Raw genomic sequence first — 23,613 nt, 5'->3', positions numbered from 1 at the left:
TGGTTAAGCGTCCTACTATCGGATTATGCTCAGGTGGTGATTTCAGGGGCCTGAGATGGAGCCTGGTGACCGGCCTGGCACCAGCTCTGCGCTTTGCATGAAGTCTGCTTGAGTTCTCACTCCTTCTCCCTCTGCCCCTGCTTGTGCTCTCTTTCTCTCTCTCTCAAATAAATAAATCCTAAAAAAAAAAAAAAAAAATGTGTCTGCCAGGAAATCTGAAATCTCCTACGTGACTCTCATTATAATTCTATTGGACATTGCTGCCCTGTATGCTCCTTGGTGTCGATCTCCTTTACTTTCCCCTAATTAGCTACTGTCACGGCTTAATGCTCCCCACGCAGGAGAAAAGCCCACATTGCCTTTTCCCCGTGGGCTCTCCACGGGTCACAGTGACTTGCTCGAGCTCTCAGAGCTCAGAGGCGGTGCAGCCGGGTCCGGGGCCAGGTGACCGGGCTGCAGGGCGGCAGCGCTTCGCTTCCCCGCAGGACCGAGCAGTTCTCAGCCTCCAGGCGAGCGACCGAGGGGCCGCGAGCTCCGCCCCGCGTCTACCTGCGGGGATGCTCGCCCGCCGGGAGGGGGGGGCGGGGGGGCCGGCGGGGCGTGGGAAAGCTGCAGAAGACACGTCGGAGGGTGAGAAGAGCGAAGAAGGAGGACTTTTTAAAAAACGCTTCTAGAGCTCGCGTTGTGCTACTTGGGCGTGGGAGAGGCCCGGCGACCCGGGAAGGCGGGCAGGAACCCCGGGAGCGCTACAGGTCTAGGCCACGTCGCTTTCGGCCGTGGACAGCGCTGCGCGGGGCCACGAGCTGGGGAAACCGAGGCAGGCGCGCACGGCTGTCGGCCTCGCGTGCCACGGAGGGGCACGAGCCCTAAGGGACCCCGAGGTCGCCGCCCCTGCCCGCGGGGCTCCGAGCCACCCCTTCCCCACGCCGCCGCCTCGTTGCCAGGGCAACCCTCTTCTGCCCGGCAACTTCGCCGCCTCGCCGCTATAGGCTTAGCACACGCAGCGTGCGTCTGACGTCACGGCGCGGCGCCGCCGGACCCGGGCACCGCGCGGAGCGTCCTGCCCCCGAGCGCCGGCGGCCGCGGCCGGGAGTCGGGGGGCGCGTCTGGGAGCGGGCGCCGGGGTCGGAGTCGCGGCCGGCGTGGCGGCAGGTGTGCGGTCGCCGCGGGCGAGAGGCGCGGTAGGAGCGGGGCCCGGGCGGGGGGCGGGCGGGCGTTCCGCGGGGTAGGCTTCCGGGCCGCCCCGTTGCTAAGGCCGCCGCGCCGGTTGCCAAGGCGCTGAGCGCCTCCGCCTTCCTGGGGTCCGGCTTGGGCGGGAGGAGCCCGCTGGGGCCCCGGGGGGAAACGGCCTGCGCCCCGCCCCGCACGTCTTGTTCCGCGCGTCTCGCCCCGCCCCCTCCACCCTCGGCCCCGCCCCGCGCGTCTCGCCCCGCCCCCGCCCCCGCCCTTTCCTCCCCAGCCCCGCCCCCGCCCCGCCCCCTCCTCCTCAGCCCCGCCCCCTCCCCTGCAGCCCCGCCCCTCCCCTCTGGCCCCGCCCCCGAGTCTCGCCCCGCCCCCTCTGGCCCCGCCCCGCACGCCCTCCGCCTCCTGACCGCCCCCCCCAGCGGCCCCGAGTGTTGGGGGGACGGGGTGGGGGCGCCGGGGCGCTGACAGCGGGGCTGCTCTAGGCCGTGCCCGCCACGCTTGGGACTTTGTAGACGGTTCTTTAAAAGGATCTAATGCGTGTCTTCCCGGGAGACGCAGGGACGCAGGCGGAGGGAGGAGCAGGCGCCCGCGGGAGCCCGACGCGGGACTCGATCCCGGGACCCGGGGTCACGCCCTAGGCCCGGGGCAGTGCCCACGGCCGAACCCCCGGCCGCCCCCAGCTCAGTGAACAGCCGCCGGGACAGAGGGGGACCGCGTGCGCCCAGGCTCAGCGCCCCCAGCCCCGCAGCCAGAGGGGAGGCCGCAGGTGCAGCAGCCCCTGCAGGTGCTCGACCCCGCCTGCCCCGCCCCTGCAGCCCCGCCGGGCGGGTCGGCGCGTCCTTCTGTGCCCGCAGGAGAGCGGGCCGAGGGCCGGCTGCTGCCGATGGACCCGAGGCCTCCACCCCTCCCGCCCCAGACGTTCTTCTTTTCTTGCTTGTTTTCAAGATCTCCCGTCTACGTGGAGAGCGAGTGGGGGCAGGCACGGGGGGGTGGTGGAGAGGGGGGGCGGATCCCAAGCAGGCTCTGCCCCAAGCCCGGACCCGGGACATCCGCAGCGGGAGGCCTGCCTCGGGACAGGCGCCGCCCCCGCGGTCACGTCGAGGACTTGGGGTCCTCCCTCCGCTCGCAGGGGCGCGGGGTACCTGGTCTCGGGTCCTCCCTCCGCTCGCAGGGGCGCGGGGTACCTGGTCTCGGGTCCTCCCCCCGCTCGCAGGGGCGCGGGGTACCTGGTCTCGGGTCCTCCCCCCGCTCGCAGGGGCGCGGGGTACCTGGTCTCGGGTCCTCCCCCCGCTCGCAGGGGCGCGGGGTACCTGGTCTCGGGTCCTCCCTCCGCTCGCAGGGGCGCGGGGTACCTGGTCTCGGGTCCTCCCCCCGCTCGCAGGGGCGCGGGGTACCTGGTCTCGGGTCCTCCCCCCGCTCGCAGGGGCGCGGGGTACCTGGTCTCCGGCGCACGCGGCTTGGGACGTGGACGGTGTGTGGGCGCGTCCGGGTTTCGGTGTCGCTGCTGGGAATCCCCTGAGGACACCACACGTGAAACCGCCCCGATGCCGGGAGCCCTCGACGCTCAGTTCTCTGGCCCGTGTGTCCTTAAAGTCTTTCAGATGAAGAGTTTCCGTGGCTCTTTGAACGCTCCCAAAGTCTGATGCAGCCCCTTCCTGCCGGGACCCTCAGGAGCGACAGACATCTGTTGTCCCCAACAAAGACTTGGTGGGTCTGGTAGGTGGTGTTGAAAAATGGGCCTCGCGCTGGGATGCGGTCCACCCTGCTCTCCTTGCGTGTGGGTCGGGTCTTTGTGCTGCTTCTCAGCTATGACAGTTATGACCATTTGTGACCAGGGGCAGCCCGGGGGCTCAGCGGCCTAGCACCACCTCCAGCCCAGGGCGTGACCCGCCTCGGGCTCCCTGCCAGCGGCCTGGCCTGCTTCTGCTGCCCCCTCTGCCTGTGCCTCTGCCCCCACCCTCTGTGTCTCTGCCCCCACCCTCTGTGTCTCTCATGCATAAATAAATAAAACTTAAAAATGTGTCTCTCATGCATAAATAAATAAAACTTAAAAAAAAATTAAGTAAATAAAAATAAGATTTACCATCAAAAGAAACATCAATTTATTAATCTTCATCAACATTAAGAGTAGTTGCTGTGATTACCCCCAATTACAGAGTTGAAGAAGCGGAGACACAGGTTTATTTAAACAGAAGCTTAGATCCTACGATTCCCGTCAGGGCCTTCTCCACAAGAAACCTGTCACGACAGTAAATACCTGCTGAATATCCACTAACGTGCCGTGTCAGATCGATACATTCAAAGCCTGCCTTACCTTATCTGAGACTATTTACGTGACACATTCAATGAGACTCTAATTACCATAGTTCTGGAAAATGCCCCGGGACTGAATGTGAAGTGTGATAGTAGGAGGTAAGTCATCTGCTGGTTGTAGGATGAAAAATTAAGTGAACATATTAATCAAATCAAGAAAATTGAAATTTAAAATCGTTCTGTGTATGAAACAATGTTACATTTAAGTTATCCCTACGGGGCACTTTGAGATGGTCACATCATGTTTGTGATATTTTGGGGCTGAGTTATGGGGAGTTTTGCCCTTGTGAAGATTTCTAATTTGCCAAGTAGATTAAAATGATCTCATGAGGAATTGCTTGAAAAAGCATCAGTGTTCTATCCTGAAGGAGGAAAAACTAAGAAATTGAGAGTCTGTCCTCAAATATTTGAAAAACTGTCATTTGGAAGTGGGAGAAGACCTCACCCGTGCTGCCCTAAAGGAAGACCTTACGGTGTAGTTGGGGGGTGGTTTACATATTTAGGGACAACATCGAGGGCTTACGGTGGGAAATGCTCTAGGGGAAGAGTGCGCGGAGTGCGTGCAGGTGAGGGATGCAGGGATCACGTAGAAACAAGGGGGCAGTGCAGGAATCCAGTGCCCCCGAAGGGTGCTTTTGAGAAATAGGTCACGAAAGGCGGTGTGGAGCTTGGGGTGGGAGCTAGACCTAGAAATAGCAGCAGGCAGTTGGGTGTATGCATCTGGGTGCACGTGATGGAGGGTTCCTAGGCAGAGACGAAAGTTCAGAAGGAGGTGGTCCTGGGGGGCGCAGTGGGTTAAGCACCTGCCTTGGCCTCAGGGCATGATCTCAGGGTCCTGGGGTCCAGCCGCACCTGGGGTGGCTCCCGGCTCAGCGGGGAGTCTGCTTCTCCCTCTGCCCCTTCCCTCTACTCATGTGCCTGCTCGCTCTCTCCCAAATAGATAAAATCTTTCTAGAAAACGTTTAGAGGTAGTGTGTTTGACAGAAAGTCATGACTTGAACTAGAGTCCTCCCATTAGAGGAGAAGAGGGCAGCGTGGAAGAGGGAGACGGGAACCATCAGTGGTGGTTGAGCGATTTGATAAAGCCCCTTATCTACTCCTCAGTAACAGCCTTTATAGGCTTGTGTTTTTCTCCCCTTTTACTAGAGCTGGAAATCAAGACTTAGGGAGATTAAATAATCTGCCTAAATTCTGGAACCTGGTAATCGGTAGAGGTGAGGATACAGACCCAGATCTGAGCCACCAGCTCCTTCTACCACGTTGATGCCATCGGTAGGGTTGAGTGTAGGAGGTGAAGGGAAAGAAGACCAGAAAGTTGGTGGTACCTTGATTAACAAGGGGTCCGTGACTTCACTGTGATAACCTCAGTTTTGGTTATGTTCAGTGTAAGGAGCTTGTATGCACTGAGTAGGAGAGTTTGTTATGTCACTTGAAAACTCGGGTGTGACACGCAGATGTTAGCATTTGGAACTGCAGAAACAGGCCAGAGAAGATAGAGATGCTAGGGGATGTGCCTGCCACTTTCTCCTGGAAATCTAGTCCATGTTTTCTGAATATAGCTAGAGGTTTGCAACTCAGTTTCTAAAAGCATATTTTGACAGTATGAATGGGGAAAAAAAGTCTATGTTTTCATACATTTTATTTTCTTACAGGTTGTTTTCCATTTGCTGTTATTGATCTTACTGAAGTTGTTCATATAATTTCATATTTTCTCATTGGTCTTTCCAGTATTTTGTTCCGTGCCATACTTTTTGATGTATCTTTTATTATATTTTCTCCTCTGTTCTGTTTTGGTCCTACGTTATTGATGAATCCCTCATTCCCCAAATTCTGAAATCAGGTTTCATTGGACCGCAGGAGTAAAAGGGAAGCAATGCAGAAATCAGAGTGCCATGGAGGCGTACAGTTGAGAAACAGAAAGGCAGGTACAGAACACTGCTTTTTAGATGAAGAGGTGAATTTTGTTAATGACGCATTGTTATATAGATGGGTAAGAGTGAGCTTTGTCTCTTTCACCTCTTTTTTGTTCATCTTCTGTGTTTTCCAGCTAACGGTGATCAAAGGACATCATCAAGTGTACATAGGACTACAGTTCAACAAAGCAGCTCCTCATCATCGACCAGTTCTCCAGAGACTGCAAGAAAGCTTCATCCTCGACCAAGTGATAAACTTAACCCTAAGACGATTAACCCGGTAGGTACAAAAGACGTTCCTGACTCCGGTTTTTCAGAGTAATAGACATTTAGCACACTGTTGAACCATTCTGAGCACTGTCTCAAGTTTGTGATGTTTTTGGTGATGGGGAAGGGTTACGTTAAAGCTGGTAGGGCATATGGTAATCATGTTGAAGAATGGAAATAATGATAGTGTGGAAATGAGAAGGTGTAGAGAAGAACCAGTCATGGCATATCCTATCACATTCATGGATGAGTATACTAGAGTATAAAATGAATGGCACACCAGCTTTATTTTTTATTTACTGTAGTTCTATTACTTCCTAATATCTACGAGTAAGCGTGTGTTCAGTTGACATAGGATGGTTTACATGCTTCCATAGTTGCATAACCGTCTCTGACCATTTTGCTGTGATCTATAATTTAGCTCCCTCAGAAATCCCAGCTATGGTACTGGCCTCCTTTTGCCTTCGGACAGCAGTTTAATCCAGATTTAATGAATATGAGATTTATGCTCATTAAAGTGAATAATTGTAAGTGTGTAGATGAGTGAATTATCCAAAAAGTGAGTACACCTGTGCTACAATGCCAGGTGGTGTCTGCCCAGCCTCGCACGGAGTAAGATGACCATGGTTTCAGCCTTTACAGGGGATTAGAGCGTGGCTGAGACACTGGCTTTTTTTTTTTTTTTTTTTTTTTTAAAGATTTTATTTATTTATGATAGTCACACACACAGAGAGAGAGAGAGAGAGGCAGAGACACAGGCAGAGGGAGAAGCAGGCTCCATGCAGGGAGCCCGATGTGGGATTCGATCCCGGGTCTCCAGGATCGCGCTCTGGGCCAAAGGCAGGCGCCAAACCGCTGCGCCACCCAGGGATCCCAGACACTGGCTTTGATGGCCCGTGGAATACAGCAAGGATACAGTGAACTGGCCAAGGGCAGAAGGACGTTGTCCGACTTTACGAATGAAAAAGAGCGTAAACATATGTGTTCCTCTCCTTCTTTCTGCACGGTGTCAAGTTGGACTCCCGAAGAGTAGCCTGCTGTCTCCTTGTTCTAGCTTCTTTTCCCCATGTTTGGTAGAGAGAACTCATGGGTGACGCTTGAATTTTCTTCCTCTCTTTGAAGAAGAACTTTTTTAAATAGTGCCCTAAGTGGCCCTAATCTTAAATTTTGTTAAGAATGAAGGAAAGTTTGGGGAAATAATGATTTGACCTGAGAATCGAGTGTATTGGATAAAACCATGTCTAGGATCTGTTAAAGCTACCAATCCAAAGTAGGTCAGCTAGAAGTCAGGCTAGAGGTCCCCATTGGAGCAAAAGGGAGTTAGGGCTTGGTAAGCAGCATTGAGGAGATACCTAGGTGCTGGGAACATTCAGGCTTTCCACAGCCGAGTGCTGTTTGTCTTGGAGAATCCGCTGGTCTATACACCTACAATTTATGCACTTGAATGTGTGTACATTTTGAGTATTTCATTTGGATCAAAAGTCTAAAAAAATTTTTTTAACTCAATATAGTGAGGTATATTTAATAATGCAGATTATTTTAGAGTTGAAACATGGTCTGTGATGACATTGTTAAAAATTGAAGGGACAACAGTTTTTTCATGGTAAAGGAATTTTGGTAAAATTTGGTCAAAATCCATAAAATGAACCCATTGGTAGAAAAAAGAAAACTTTTTATAATATGGGACCTGGAAGATGAAACTATTATTATTTCTAAAATGAGTTAAAAAGAAAAGGAAAGAAATGGTTAGAATTTCAATCAGAAAAATCAGAAATTTTGCCTTGGGGTGCCTGGGTGACTCGGTCGATTGAGTGTCTGCCCTCGGCTCAGGTCATGATCCCAGGGTCCTGGGATGGAGCCCCACATCAGGCTCCCTGCTCCGTGGGCGGCCTGCTTCTCCCTTTCCCCCTGCCTGTTGCTCCCCCTGCTTGTGCTCTCTCGGTCTCTCCCTCTGTCAAATAAATGAGTGAAATCTTTAAAAAAAAAAAAAAAGGAAGAAATTTTGTCTTGGTGAGTGTTTTGGAAATTTAGAGATTATTTACATGACCTGTAGGTCCAGAAAGTAAGATCATTTGCTAATAGGTGCTAGAACTAAAATAAGTGTGTGTAGCCCTAAGTTGTCTTAATTTTTCTCCCACTGCAAAAACATTTTTTCATGTATCCTCATGTGATATGATTACTTGAAAACAGTTTTTAAAACACACTTTTCTTCTTTTTCTTTTTTTTTTTTTTTTAAAGATTTTATTTATTTGTTTTCGAGAGACAGAGACAGAGAGAGAGGCAGAGACACAGGCAGAGGGAGGAGCAGGCAGGGAGCCCGATGCGGGACTCGATCCCGGGTCTCCAGGATCATGCCCTGGGCCGAAGGCAGGCGCTAAACTGCTGGGCCACCCGGGCTGCCCTAAAACACACTTTTCTAAGTAGGAATTATAATTAGATGAATGATACATTACTATTTCTGTGAATTATGCAGAATACGGATTGAAGTTTGTAAATGAATCTCTTACTATAATACTGTACACTAATGAAACTTCATCTATGAGTTTTAATTTCAAGCATATGTGTTTTTCTAGAGGAAAAAAGGCTAATTATAAACTTATACCCTTAAATATATTCTTTAATTGCTGCATGTGATTTTATGTATTTATTTATTTTTAAAAGATTTTATTTATTTATCCATGAGAGACACAGAGAGAGAAGCAGAGACACAAGCAGAGGGAGAAGCAGGCTCCATGCAGGGAGCCCGATGCGGGTCTCGATCCCGGGTCTCCAGGATCACGCCCTGAGCCGAGGGCAGATGCTCAACCGCTGAGCCATGCGTCCCCTGCATCTGATTTTAAAATAGTTTTTAGCTGGTTATATCTTTAAAATAGGTTAGTAAGTTTGTATTTTCTAATTTAGATACCTATATTTCAATTGATTATGTTCAAAGTACCATGTGATAAATACTTACTATTTGTGCCTAAATTCTCTGTCTTTGATCAACTGTTTTGAAATTATGCATGCTAGGATTGTTTAACTATTGTGATCGATCGATCATCTCTTACATGGACTTTGGGAATACAGAGTTAACTTATTCTTAAGATAATACATAGACAAACTGAGGGCTGTGAAGTCATCTGTGTGAGCAGACACATCCAGGCATGTGTTTGCTAGAGCCTTGCTCTTTCTTCAGTTTTATCAGCCCTGCCCATCTAAAGCCTTTTTCTTGTATAGAAGCATAAAAGCAGACTGGAGAAGTTACAGGTCCTCTGACTGTCCGGACTTCCATATTTGACTGGAGGACCAGTGGGAGATGTGCCGGAGGCTGCAAACAAATCTGCTTTCCCTGCACTGAACTGCTCTTCTCCTTGTACCCCTCACCTTGACAGGTCACACTGGTGGAGGGTAGAAAGATGTATTACCTTTATTATATTTATTTGTGATGTTCATACTTAATAATATTTATCTATATTATATTTACTATGTGTGTGATTCCAGCTGCCCTCAAGCCTTCCGAAACGAGTTAGGAGTAAAAAAGAAATCCACCACGTGTGGTTGTGGTTCCAGTACTGAGAGGACTGATAATTTCTTCTGTTTTGTCGCTGAGTAGAGTGGTGCACTTGACACCAGCGTCACGGGATGAAAGTCAGGATGTCCGTTTGCCTCTGACCTCAGCAGGATTAAATTTGATTAGGTGTCATTCCCAAGTGGAGGTGATAGTGTATTTATCGTATTTGTGTCATTTTTTATTTCCAGTTTGGTGAACAGTCACGAGCTCCTTCTGCATTTGCAGCCATTTACTCTAAAGGAGGTATTCCTTGCAGGTAAAAATCAATACAGGTTATAACTGACCCTATTATTCAAAATAATTGAGTAAATCAATAACAGTATTTAGTGTAAGTGTATTAAAAATTTTATTTACTAGAGAAGTTGGAATTAAGGTGACTTCCTAACTCTGGGAAACGAACAAGGGGTGGTGGAAAGGGGGTTGGGCACTGAGGGGGGCATTTGACAGAATGAGCACTGGGTGTTATGCTATATGTTGGCAAACTGAACTCCAATAAAAAATATTAAAAAGAAATAAAAAATATATTAGAAAAAAGAAAAAAAAAGAAATTAAGGTGTCTTGATAGATCGTGGGACATTGTTGAAAAAGATCATTTTAATTCCAAAATAGAATTACCAATAGATCTATAACTTAAGAAATTGAATGAACCAATTTCTAAAACATTATAAGCCTTCATGGCCTTGGGCAAATTGCAAATAAATAGTTCTATTTTTTTTTTTTTAAGATTTATTTATTTATGATAGACATAGAGAGAGAGAGAGAGAGAGAGAGAGAGGCAGAGACACAGGAGGAGGGAGAAGCAGGCTCCATGCCGGAAGCCCGACGTGGGACTCGATCCCGGGACTCCAGGATCGTGCCCTGGACCGAAGGCAGGCACTAAACTGCTGAGCCACCCAGGGATCCCAATAGCCCTATTTTGTTTGTAAACTGCATGTTGATGATTTAATGAAACTTTCATTTTTTAAAAAATAATTTTTAAGCTTTATTTATTTATTCATGACAGCAGAGAGAGAGAGAGAGAGAGAGAGAGAGAGAGGCAGAGACACAGGCAGAGGGAGAAAGGGTCCATGCAGGGAGCCTGATGTGGGACTCGATCCCGGGTTTCCAGGATCACGCCCTGGGCTGAAGGTGGCGCCAAACCACTAGGCCACCCTGGATGCCCAGAAACTTTCATTTTTCAAAATGATATTTCAAAAAATTATATTTATTTTTTTAAAGATTTTATTTATTTATTCATGAGAGAGAGAGAGAGAGAGAGGTAAAGACACAAGCAGAGGGAGAAGCAGGCTCCATGCAGGGAGCCCGACGTGGGACTCCATCCCGGGACTCCAGGATCACGCCCTGGGCTGAAGGCAGGCACCAAACCGCTGAGCCACCCAGGGATCCCTCAAAAATTATATTTATTGAAATGATATTTCTTAATAAGTATATATGACTTTTTTTGCTCCCTTTTGATAGAATTCTTGGCATCTTTCCAGGTAGACATCAGAACTGTTTTAAAGAAAACAAATAGTTTCTAATGGAGTGATACCATTTCAAGATTTCACTACCAAGAAACATTTATTTCTTCTAATATATCCAGTTTTAGTCTGTTCTAGATGATAGAAAATGTCATTTTCACTGTCGAAAGAATAATCACAACATCCTTTCTGTTGTTCTAAAATTCAAGAAATGGGGGCACCTGGGTGGCTCAGGTGGTTAAGCGTCTGCTTTAGGCTCAGGTCAGGATCCCAGGGTCCTGGGATCGAGCCCCATGTTGGGCTCCCTGCTCAGCGGGGAGTCTGCTTCCCTCTCTGCTGCAGCCTCTGCCCTTCCTTCTACTCTCTGTCTCTCTCAAGTGAATAAATGAAATCTTTAAAAAATAAAATAAAATTCAAGAAATGTAGTTTTTAATGGTACCTGCAGATTTGGAGGAATAAACTCAATGATTCTTCATTTTATTGTGTCTATTTTTTATTTGTATTCTGAGTTGAAACTGTATTTCAAGGTTCTCATACCCACCTTCCCACTCTAAGCAATTATGGTTGCTAAAATAGTAAAAATGTCACTGAGGCCTCTTGCTGTGAAGAAAATAATGCTAAAGAAAGTGTCAAGAAGTTGAGAATGTTATAAAATGGTGAAGAAACATTTGAGGGCGATGGATAAGTTCACTCTTGATTATGATGATGGTTCATGGATGGATTCACATATCCAAACTTTTATCAAATTCTGTACTTTATAACTATGTACAGTTTTTTGAATGTTAGGTATTTTAAAAAATATTTTATTTATTTACTTGAAAGAGAGCACAAGTGGCAGAGGTGGAAGGAGAGGGTGAAGCAGACTCCCGGGCTGAGCAGGGAGCCTGACAAGGGGCTGGATTCCACCCAGGCCCCTGGGATGATGACTTGGGCCGAAGGCAGACACTTGACCGACTGAGCCACCCCCCATCCCAATTCCTCTGCACCCCACCCCCCAACCCGACAAAACAAAACAGAAAGCAGCAGCAGCGACCCTAACTGAAGGAGCTCCCACTTTGTAAGCTTGCATGGGCTACTTAACCTCCTGCCCTCAGCTTTCTTCTGTTGAGCAGGGCTAAAATCTGGCTTGTCTGCAGATCATTAGGGTTAAGTGTTCTATATCTGAAATAATGTTCCATGCACAACAAGTTACTGTGTCTCGTTATCACCTTCCTTTGTTTGCACACCTGTAGGTTTTCTGTTCTAATTATGACTGAAACATGTCAAGTGTAGCGTTTGTATTAAGACTCAGCAGCATGCCTGAGCCCCGAAACTGTAAGCTTCACAAATGTGGAGTTTAGTTTTACCATCAAACAATTTTGCTGAAAGAGTAGGAGTTTGTGGGATTATAGATGTTGCTGCATAAGATGCCTTCGTAGCATCATTTCCAGCTGTGGTATTCCTACGTGTTACAGAATAGTTCTAACATGGTTATGTTCTAGAGAGTATGGATATGTTAGATCATTACTGCTTAGCAGCTAATGACATTGTCCATGTTAATGTTCACTGATGTTCATTATTTTAGATTGGTCCACGGTTCAGTGAAACACAGATTGCAGTGGGAATGTCCTCCCGAAAACCTTCCATTTGATCCTCTTCTTATTACTCTAGCTGAGGTAGGTGTATATCCCATTTCTCCTGCATGTTTATGGGGGAAAAAAAGCTTTTTAAAATTTTTAAAATTGTTTATGGAAAAAAAGCTTTTAAAAATTGTATTAAATGTTATTTTGTAATGCGTCAGTAAATCTTACTCTTTACTTTTGAAATAAGAGCCAAGCAATAGTCCTTAAAATACCACATTCCCTTAGAAACTAATTACGGTCAGTATATGTTTATTAGAAACTGATTAATCAGGTTTATACACAAGTTAGCGTGTACGGGGATTTGTACATAAGTGGATGAAATATTCGTACTTAATTGCAAAGACAGAAGTACTCAGAATCGTACAGAACTAATCCTATCAGGAGAGCGTCAGCGGTTTAACTTGAAGTACATCAGATGGCGGAGAGCGGCTCATCTCTCCACACAACCAGTCGTGTCTACGTGAAGGTGATGTGTTGCTCAGGGAACTGATCTGAACTACCTAAACGCCCTTTTGGAGAATTCTCTGTGCTTTTCCCACCTATACATTTTAAGTAGAATATCGTGGAGATCATTTTTATAGAGGGTTTTAGGAAAACTTCTGATAAATTCCTTTATGTTATTTAACATTTATATCAGGAAAAAGTTGGCAGAGTATTAGCTTGAGGTGAATCAATGGTCTCTTCTAGGCAATTTATTCCTTTTGTTAGAGTCACAAGTTCAGAGACGAATTAACCACTTGTCATATATTTAAGGTAAAGAAACTTATCTTTTTTAAGAGTTATGGATCATTTTGTTGGTCTTGTTTTTCTCAATTTATTGCAAGAGTAGTTTGGTATGATACCAGTGATGGGCAGCCTGTTTTGAAATTCAGTTTTGATCAAACTCTTTTAAACTTGGTATTAAAAACTTAAAATGTATCAGTGTTTCATCAGTTATTTTAAAACTTATGTGTATGTTAGCAAATCATTTTTTAGATGACTCAGTGCTATAGTGACAGCTTTGGAAACAGGCTCCAGCTAACCAAAAGGTGAGGGGGGTGCTTTAATTTGGGGAGTCCTTAAGGGAGTCTATGTTTAGTCCAGATCCCATAAAGTCAGTTCTTTAAATGATTATTTTCCAACCACCAATGCCTTTATTTCTGTGTCGGGTAGATTGTTAGCCTTCTCCTCTACTCTTTTAATAATGGGTAGGTACGCACAGAGCCTCCCCCATGGAAATCCCTTCACAACTTGACTTGATTCCTCATCTCTAAAATGAGCGGGATAGGGGCACTCTTCAGATGATAGCAGCTGTGGGCCAAAGTGGTGCCTCTGTGGTTGGCAGCATGTTTTTCAAAAGCATCCAGGAAAGGAAGGGTTTGATCACTATTTGGAAGCAGGTAGTTTGATCTAAAGGGTAAATTGGTTGAAAATTAGTATTTTTAGGCATGATTTTGGAGCCATTTATACTTAATCACAGACAGTAATGAGTCCCAACTGCAGGAGTATTGCTATTGCTTTTTTTGTTTTATGTTTTTTTAAAAAAAGCCAGATGGACCTTTTATCTTGACTCAAAGTGGTGAGTTAAATCATAAAAGAGTACTGTCTAGTAGTTTCTGATGCACGTAGGGTGAAAGACTGCAACAATATACGTTTTTTTTCATATTTTTCTCTCATGTTCCAAAGTTTAAAGTGAGGTTTAAATTCTTACAGTGGTTTTCGAACGTGGGAAAAGATCTTATTAAAATACCTTAATATAAAAAAAAAAACCTTTATATAAAATATGTAATATGAAGGAAGTATAGTACTTTAGAAACTAGTTAAACAAGTTGTAAAATCACCATAAAGGTAGGAGGTCCAATAATTATGCATTCATAAAGTGGTGATTATAAAACAGCATTTTAGATTGATTCATGGATTTCAAGCAATATTCAGGGGTACACACAACATTTTTTTAGTATCCTTGTGAGGGTTTCTTTTTATTTCTTTTTATTTACCTTTGGTCTCCTTCCCTCCTTCCTTCCTTTCTCTTTCTTCTTTATTTCCTTTATTTTTCCTTGCTTTTCTTTTCCTTTTTCCTGTTCCTTTAATTTTTAAAATATTTTTCTTCCTTGCCGTGGGTAGAAATTCTTCCTGTCTCATATATGTCCTTTGTTCCACATTTTCTGGGTTTAATTAAAATGGTAATTACTGAAATTACAAATTACGGTTAGGAAAACCATAATAAAACTTGATTTTCATTTAGACTAGTGAAGATTCAGTTTTGTTCTTAGCATAACCAGGTGTGTAGTAAGTCAGTCAGTCTTGTTTGTTTATTTGTTGGTTTTGTCTCTGGCAGGGTTTGAGAGAGACTAGACACCCATACACCTTTGTGTCGAAGGAGGGTTTCAGAGAATTACTGTTGGTGCCAGGAGCTTCTGAGAAAGCTGTACCTTTGCTTCCGAGACTGATTCCTGTGCTAAAGGCAGCTCTGGTATCCTCTATTCCTTTGGACTTTCTGTGGTACATTTAGAATATTTTATGTCTTTTTTTCTTCCAAATTATTTGCAAATTGGTCCATTACCCGTGATCTTGATGTGCGTGCAAAATTAGGCCATGGTTATTCAGGGACAGATGATTACTTATTTGAAGACTCCTTTAGAGGATATACGAAAGGTGAAAGGGGACATTTTGAGTAATTAGAGAAAGTAATAAAACCTCACATGAGTCTTGCCGCATGCTGTGATATAGTTTAATTAGTGTTTCGGTCAAGCCGGAGATCCGTTTTTTTTGATTCTCGATGGTCCGGTGTTAGAGGTGGATTCTGGGTTTAGTTGCTTATCTTCTGACTTTGAATGTACATTCTTACTTTTTTTCTGGTTGACCTTCTTATCTCTCCTTTCCTCCTCTTTCTTTTCCTGTCCCTACACCCCCGGCCACCTGACCCTCCAGGTCCACCTGGATGATGAAGTGTTTGCAAGAGGACTGAATGCTCTCGTGCAGCTTAGCGTCGTTGTCGGTCCTTCTCTAAATGACCATCTGAAACATCTGCTTACAAGTGTAAGTGCTGAAAAGATGAGAGTGGCTGTCCCCTCTGTATCTCATCATGATTTTGTGGCTTCAAATTAATCACTAACTGATTCAGAAATCTTAAAAAAAAAAAATCCCCTCATTCTTTAAAAAACTACAGGTCCGACCAAGTAGTCCATAAAGTATTTTACAAAGGTGCAGTGTTCTCTTTAATTTTCCTACATGAGCAGGAGGGTTGCAATAAAAAGCAAGCAGAAGTTGAATGGACGAAAATTAATAACCAGTACGATGGTTTTATGCCAATGTTGATTGGCCGTGAATGGTAAGGACGGCTTATACAGCCACAGCTGTGTTTTTCATCTTTTTTTTTTTTTCAAGTTTTTTAGTGAGTCTGTAAATAGTATTCAGGATGAGACTTTTCCCTGTTATGAGTAGTTTAATCCTTAGGACAAATACACACTGAGATCCTGGACAGTTCAGGAGGACCTCAAGACCACCCTTGGGTTGCTAGAAAGGCTCGTTAAACTCAGAAAAACTGTTATTTAGTGTTTCAGTTTATCGCAGTGAGAGTATGCCGGTTAAAATCAGCGAGGGAAGGATATGCATAGAGCAGAGCCCAGGAGGGACCAGGTGTGGAGCATCTAGTTGTCCTCCCTCCCAGTGGAGCTGTGTGGACACTGCTTGCTTTTTCCCACAGTGACATGTGGCAACACACATGGAGTATTGCCATCCTGAGAAACTCACCTCAGCATGATGTCCAGGGTCACGTTGGGGGGTCTCCCATGCAGGCATGACTGCCTGCTTGCGTGGTTGACCTTTGTCTCCAGCCTCTCCAGAGGTTGAGCTGACATCCTGTGGCCCAAGCTCCCCCACCCCCCTCCCCCCCCAGGAAACAAAGATACTCTTACTTGGCAGGTCATAGCGAGGGCTTAGGGGTTTCCATCCAGGAGCCAGGGACAAGGGCCAATCCTTTTAGGCAAGGTTAATCCTTTACTGCACACACCGATAAAGAATTAAAGTCCTTGCTGGAATAGCCCATGGCTGGCATTTCTGTGTGTGTCCTTCTGTAGTTCAGAGCTGAGGCATGTATTTTGATCCTAGTTCTACTATTTTTTCTGGACACATTCCTCTGAGAGATTCTAGAACTGTATTTTTAACTTCTAGCTCCACAGAGAGACGGTACATGCCAGGAACCTATGGCTAAGCCTATAGAAAGCGGGGATGGTAGTGAATGTCTCAGGATTACTGTGCTCAGGTTAGGTTAGGAAAGGTGGGAGATGAATTCCCACCAGCACCAGGTGTTTGATGGGAGAAGACACAGTGGGAATAGACTCAAACCTTAATATGTGGAGGCCTCAGGAGAGAAGGACGAGAACCCCAGCAGGTATTTGCTCATGACCTTTAGGTCAGCAGGCTGCACCTGATTAACCGCAGGAATCTCAGCCTAATATATAAAATGACTCATTTTGGATTGATTGCTCCAGTTAGACAGTCAATATTTTAACACATCTGTTGCTCTCTGCCCTCTCGCTGTGGGCCAAGTTTATGCTGTAGGCACAGGGACTGTAATGCTGAACAAAAACCAGATATGCCCTCTGCCCTGGTGGAGATTGGCTTTTGTTTTTTGGAGAAATAAGTAGCAAGGACATCCGCTGAGAAAGTTGGAATGAGGTGAAGGGGTTGTGATAGAGAAAAGGAATCATGCTGGGCTCGATGCTGAGCAAGGGCCAGCACCTTTGCTTCCTAAGTAGCCTCTCAGTCCCACCCACCGTGGCAGAAAGAAAAGGCCAGGTTAAACCAAACTATGCACGTTTGTTTGTTTGAGTTTTTCTGGGTCGGTAGCATTATTTGGTCGCTCACATCCCTCCCCAGAACCCTGGACTGAGTGAAAGAGGCCTCCCCCCTTCCTGGAGTGTCAGCACCTCGGGAAGGTCTGGATACCACACTGGCCTTCACCTGCTGGTGGTTTTCCCTAGAGGAAGGAAACTGGGGATTAAATCTTGGTCTGTTAGCCGCGCACCACCAGGCACCCCTGAGGACCCACTGAGGGGTGCACCCCCTTACCTCACTTTACCCCCATTACCCGGAAAGGCTCCATTTCGTTTACATATGTTTTGTTTACGGACCTCTGCCTTAGATGTTCTTTGAAGAAAGGGTTCTCTCCTCTAGAAAAAGAATTTCAAAACCAGTTACGGAGCCCATAAAGGACTCATTTATTCCTACACAAATGAAGTCAAGTCCTTGCTTAGCTTCCACTCAGACTTCCCTTTGTCCCTGGGACAGTGGTCCTTAAACTTTAAAGAGGAAATAAATCACCTGGGAATCCTGATAAAAATGCAGAACCTGGGCCTCTGCCCTGAGATTCTGGTTAAGTCAGTCTGGGTGGGACCCCAAAATCTGTAGTTTTTGTGTGAGTGGATCAGGGGATTCTGGAGGTGGTGCTTCGTGGATCTGCCCCTAAGCCACTGCTCCCGGGTAATGTGGTCTGCAGAAAGCAAGCCAAAGATCTGATTTTGCAAGGGGTACTTTGTCAAAAAAGACTACTTTTGGTCAAACAATATTTTACTGAAACATAAGATTTACAGAAGTTTCCAGACAAGCCATACAAAATGGTCACAAGCTTTTTCTTGAAGGAAGGATTCTACACTTGACAGCAAAGACACAATGTTATTAGTGAGGGCTGTGATGTTTGTTTAATGTTCCCGTTTTGGTTCAAACAATCAAGCTTGTCCATCTACAGCGTCTAAATAAAGTTAGACTTGGCTAGAGAGCATATTCTAAAGAACTGGTTAGCTGCTTTTAACCGATGCAATTAGATCACCATGAAAAGGGGGAAAGGAGCCCATAAAATTAAAATAAAACTACCTCTCCCCCTCAAAAATAATAATAAAGAAAAACACCGACACCCCTGCAGCTAACCCTGACAACTACCTTCATTCACAGTGCTTTACACTTAAACCATGATGGGGGAAATGAATAAAAGCAGAGAGGGGCCACTGCTTTTAAACGTTTCACAACAATCCAGATGGTACTTCTGGCCTCTGCTCATGCTTTGCAACAGTGAATCAGGACAAGACTTTTTTTCCCAAGTAGGCTCCATGCCCAGTGTGGAGCCCCATGTTGGGGCCTGAACTCATGAGAGGTCTTGAGGTCAAGACCTGAGCTGAGATCAAGAGTCGACGCCCTACTGGCCAAGCCCCCAGGTGCCCCAGGAGGCACTTTTCTTGTCCGTCCCCAGGGCTTTGATAAAGTCTGTCTGTCCTCTCACTTAGAGTTGCTTCTCTCACATTTTTATCTTCCTGGGACTCTTCTGACCCTCCCCCATCTTCACTGACATGACTGAAAGGCCTTCTACTCGGTGCTCAGTGGTGGGAAGCACTCCTGGGTTTCTTCCATCTGTGCGATGAGGAAGAACCAGAAACCAGCTCTAGGACAGGCCCTTAGAAGTATTTGATCGATGACTAATTCTTGCCTGGGCTTCTTTGGTATTTCCAGACAGTGGAGCCATGAGCCAGTCCTGCCGCGGGCTCATATGTTTAGGTCTTTGGGTGAGTTGAGTAATGCAGACATTTGGTGGGGGGGACGCTATCCCAGGTTGTGCCTGACGGTCTGAACTGCTGTTTTCCCCTCTTTGTTCCTGTGATTTTATCCCCCGTCCCCTGGTGCTCTCCCTTTGCAGAGTTCCCCTGTCGGTCTGAAGCCCATTCAGGCTGTGCCAGGGACAGGTGGTCTTGTGGTTTGGAGTCGGAATGGCCGGTCACTGTGGTCACTGTTACTGCGTCATTCCTGTGAACACTCTCCTTTTCGTCTCTTCCCTTTTTCACACTTTAGGAAACACCCGTGTTTTCAGAGGCTTAGCTTTCCATCATGGTCCTCCAAATGCTCTCGGAAAATACAAATTGGAGAAATTCGCAGTTTCATAGAAAACTTATCCTGGATACCATTCTCTAGCAGGTTTTACAGGATCGCTATCATTTGAAATAGCGTGAACTCTTTCTTTTAACAAATACAGTGCTATCTATTATACATAAATTTCCACAAGATATTTTCTAAAAGAAGCCTTGGAATCCAAACAAATGATGTTTGGATAGGTCGGTCGATAGGGCAAGGACTCAGTGGTTTTATTTCTTGTTAGCATACTCTTCTGTAACGTTTTACTTATGCCGGTGTGAATATTACTGCTCTTCAAATCATTTCATCCTCCCAATCTTCCTTTACAAGCTTTCCAAGAGACTAAGGGATAAGAAATTCAAAGAGCCAATCACCAGTGCATTACAGCAGCTGGAGCAGCATGGTGGAAACGTAAGTAAAACATCATTCCTTAAGCCACATTTTCTTTACTTTGACTCTACAAAATGGACTGTGTAACATGTATTATTTCGGCCACAAGTAATCATGTGGAGTTGAGGTTATTTTGCTAGGAGAGCTCAGAGTTTCTGTTTCGCGTAGGTCACACAGTGTTGAAGCGTTGGGGTTCAGACCGGACTGTGTAGACGCTGGCCCGGCATACCTCTCTGTGCTTCCTGTGTGGTACTCCGTGTTGTGCAGCGTTACGGGTGTTTCCTTTATTTTGGGTGGTTTTGCTTTTTAGACCACTAGAAAGTTCAGAAAACAGAAGGATTAACATAGAGAGCTCATTGAAGAAAGTACTCTTTTTTCCTTTCATTTGCCATCTTTTCTGTCTAAAAAATATATAATTTTGTCATTGTCACGGATTGAAATAATGAGATTTCCAGATGGCTTCACTACCATGTCGGAAGCGCCACGTGCTCTGGAACGCGTGTAGGCACATACACGAGGATGAATCAGGTTATTGTGACTTGCAAAAATGTGCAAGAGTGGGAGGGGATCCCATTATTACCTGTGTGGTGTCAAATAAACTAGGTTAATTGAATTTTCATTGTTTAAAGAAGGGTTCACATAATCTAGCCTTGGAAGTATTTCTGTAAAGCAGTGATGCCACCTTGTTGTGGAGATTACATTTAATCAGATCTTAATGATGGGGCTGCATGCGATTATTTTAACATTCACTGGAGGTGCTTTCAAAAGGAATTAGAGAATTCTTGTGATCATATACAATTTTAAAATGGTAGATGTGTTAGTTTAAGTCTTGTCTAAATTACCTAATTGACCAATTCCAGTGACTGTTGAAATTGATTATATTCTTTCCATGATGAAGCCTCAGATAAAGTCTAGGAGAAGGAAGGAAGTCCCTAGATCACTGGGTAACAGCTTCCTTTGTTCCGTATGCAGGGTTAGCATGCAGACACCTTGTCCAGACGTACAGAAGCACCCCCTAGCCTAGCCAGCTTCTCTCAGCAGAAAGGAAGTTGTTTGCTTGCAAATGTGCTTCTGAGAATTGGAATGCAAAATAATTTGCCATTTCCTCCCCTGTGAAATGCAAGTAAACAGATGCTAAATATTGATGGCGCAGCTTTCAATCTGGGACTCTCCCCAGGTGGTTTTCACACATTCTGTGGAAGGGGCGAGCGGAAAGGGCAGGAAAGGGCCCGGCCCAGCGTGTGGCCCAGTGTGTTAGATTTCATGGCTGGATGTGCTGCGCAGGCGCAGGCGGGCATCGTTTTCAAGTAAATAAACTTTAGCGACCGCGCTCTGAGGTTTGGAGGAGAGTAAGGGGTGTAGGGGACCAGCCCAGGGCCGCAGAAATAGCTGGCAAGGGCGTCCCTCTTACTGCCACTCACTCTCATTGGTTCCGAATCCTGCTAATAAATTAAAAATTTGAAGTTAAGTATTGTTTATTTTTTCAGACTTTTTCTCTTCTTGTTCTTCTAACGTCTTACATGATATTTTAATAATAATATTTGATCAGAGGTTTTCTTTGTCCTGCTATTAATACAACAGTTGATCTTACTTTCTGGTGGCCTAATGACCATTACGCTTGCTTTTGGTACTTGCAATCCCTCCTGAGGTTAACGATGCCCCTCCTTCCCTACTAAACACTTAAATGTCTGTATAGCTTTCTCTTTCTTTAAATAGTAGAGGTGGGTCATTAGGAGAATCTTCTCAGTATTGCAGCTTATCATTTCTTGGGGGCTTGTGTGTCCCACAGTGATGGAAACACTCCACTTCTGGGGAGACAGGAAAGTCAGCTCCAGGCTCGGAGTCACTATTTTACAACTGATCGGTTTACTACCTGCCTTAAGCATCAGTTTACTCTTACCTTGATTTAACTTTCATCCTGAGTCCTAGGCATGTCTCTCTTGGGAAGGGTACACACTTGAACACACCCCAATCTTGATTGAGCCCATGGGAAGTCAGGAATTCAGCTGAGTGCTTTTTATTTTGTTTGTTTGTTTTAATAAAAGATCTATTTACTTGAGACAGAGAGCATGACCGGTGGGGCGACGCGGGGGGGAGAGGGAGAAGCAGATGCCTGCTAGGCGGGGAGCCCCACCCACAGGGGCTCTATCCCAGGACCCTGAGAACATGACCTGCACCCAAAAGCAGATGCTTAACCAGCTGAGCCATCCAGGTGCCCCTCAGTTGAGTATTTTTAGACATTAAACTCATCGAATCCCCACTGCAGCCCTCAGGGGTAGATTGTGTTGTTATCCCCCTTTAAAGGTCTAGAAACTGATGCTTAGAAAAATGTAGCCCCAGTTTTAATAGGGAAGTGCCTGGCAGAAACAGACTCAAATACTGGGGTCTGGTTCCTAACCACTTCTCTAGTTAAACGTATTTTTAAAAGAGTAGGAGACAACCTATATTTTACTGAACTCAGAAAAAAGTTTCACTTCTCATTCCATCTTGTGTTCTCGTTCCATTTTGTTTGTTTTGAGTTTTGGATGCTTTTTTAGGCATGCTCCTCTAGATGTAGTACCTATCAGGGGAGCCCTACAGCATACTAATGAAGCTAATTTGTTTTCTTTTGACAGGGCAGCCTTATCATCATCAAATCTAAAATTCCAACGTATTGCTCCATATGCTGTTGAAGAAGGGAGCCCACAAAAATGTTGTCAGCCCCCCGTGACAGGTGCTAAATGCCGACCACGAGTACCTTTGGAACCTTTTCAGATTCACTTCAGTTTATTCTTTTGTTAATCACAGCCACCATTCGTTATTTACTAGACGAAGAGGAGTATACACAGTTCCACTGAATCATAGTAAAAGTCATTCATCAGCAACAAAACAAGAGTGGTCGATGATGGAAAGCTATTAAAAATGGTTTATAATGGTACAATTTTGCAGGGTTGGTTTTTCATATTTTTACAGTTTGATGCGAACAACCATTATTGGGTTTATAATAGAAGTGATTGTATGCATTTTCTGATGCCTTTTATTTATAATATACCTCTCACAATTTGTAGCTGTGTGCTTATTTTTAGACATTTTGTCATTTCTTGGGTTTTATGTTTATCAAGGCTACGGAAATGTAAAGTAGTGGACAAACATTTGTGAATTCACTGTTAATTATCGTCTGTAAATATGTATTTTATGATATAGAATACTTGGAAAAACTTCATACCAGAGTATTCTAGTTTAAGAAATTTTTCTGAATGTGTAAATTCTCTTGTAAGTATGTTATTTATTACAACTCATTAAAACTACCTAAACTTTAGGTGTTAATTGTATTTAAGTAAATGTTATTTTTGTATCCCATAGTCTGAAAATACTGAAGATACTCATTTCATGAAGATATTCCACAATTAAAATCTTAAAACTCTTAAATGTAGCCAGTGATTTTGTTATGTCTGCTTATGTTTAACAATGGACTCAACTAAAAAAGCTTTTAAAACCTACTTGACAGGCATAGTTCTCAGTGTGATGTTTTAGAAGCCGGCCCTGGATCATTCTACAAGAGAAAGGAATAGAGTGAGAAAGAGAAAACAGGAATAAGACTTTCCGTCCTGAGGGCAAGAAGGGAGACCACAGGGACTCCCACTGTGAGTGGCCCCACCAAATCCAAAGCAGACATATTTTGGGAGGGATGGAGGTTGGGGGTCACCCTCTTATATGGGAGCACTCATATTATGTCTCCGCGCCATTGAAGAATGCCTTCTCCCCCCATCCCTCAAGTACCCAATTCTCATTTCAGATACAGTCTCGCAGCTGGAATTTAAAAGAGAACAAGTAATTACTGAAGAGTTATAATTGCAGAAATGCCCGTTTGTCCCTCAGAGCGCTTGTCCCTCTTGGCCCTCCTGTCTGGGATATTCCTTTCTTGGGTCTCTACTCGCCTGTCACATCCTTGGATCATGTCAGCTGAGACATACACCTGCCCACGGGCTTTGCTCTTACTCCTTTCGGTTGTTCTTAGCACCCCCCTAAGCCAAAGAAGTGTACAACCCGACAGT

The 23,613-nt window shown here is 45.4% G+C and overlaps 1 protein-coding gene across 11 annotated transcripts; it reads left to right on the top strand.

The window, feature by feature from the left end:
• Positions 1-1,026: 1,026 nt before the first annotated feature.
• On the top strand, positions 1,027-22,987 carry PACRGL (parkin coregulated like). 11 transcript variants are annotated; one of them, XM_072809190.1, is made up of 11 exons: positions 1,030-1,181; positions 2,779-2,892; positions 3,342-3,597; positions 5,339-5,423; positions 5,546-5,691; positions 9,417-9,484; positions 12,253-12,343; positions 14,628-14,762; positions 15,221-15,328; positions 19,520-19,600; positions 22,195-22,987. In XM_072809190.1, exons 4-11 carry the CDS (start codon positions 5,372-5,374, stop codon positions 22,249-22,251), a joined length of 738 nt encoding a protein of 245 aa, XP_072665291.1. In that variant the 5' UTR covers positions 1,030-1,181; positions 2,779-2,892; positions 3,342-3,597; positions 5,339-5,371; the 3' UTR covers positions 22,252-22,987. The 11 variants fall into 11 exon arrangements, with proteins under 11 accessions (XP_072665341.1, XP_072665365.1, XP_072665291.1 ...); XM_072809184.1 differs by having other exon boundaries at positions 2,779-2,901; XM_072809223.1 differs by having other exon boundaries at positions 1,064-1,152.
• Positions 22,988-23,613: the final 626 nt, after the last annotated feature.

This window comes from Canis lupus, chromosome 2 (genome assembly GCF_048164855.1).
Source record: "Canis lupus baileyi chromosome 2, mCanLup2.hap1, whole genome shotgun sequence".
Classification (NCBI taxonomy): Eukaryota; Metazoa; Chordata; class Mammalia; order Carnivora; family Canidae; genus Canis; species Canis lupus.
The sequence above is the reverse complement of the archived record's forward strand: the minus strand, read 5'-3'. Positions and strand labels throughout refer to the sequence as shown.

Coding starts and splice junctions, on each gene's coding strand:
- PACRGL (XM_072809190.1), top strand. CDS start 5,372: ATGCAGAAATCAGAGTGCCATGGAGGCGTACAGTTGAGAAACAGAAAG. Junction 12,344..14,627: donor TTCTTATTACTCTAGCTGAG/GTAGGTGTATAT, acceptor TGTCTCTGGCAG/GGTTTGAGAGAGACTAGACA. Junction 19,601..22,194: donor TGGAGCAGCATGGTGGAAAC/GTAAGTAAAACA, acceptor TTCTTTTGACAG/GGCAGCCTTATCATCATCAA.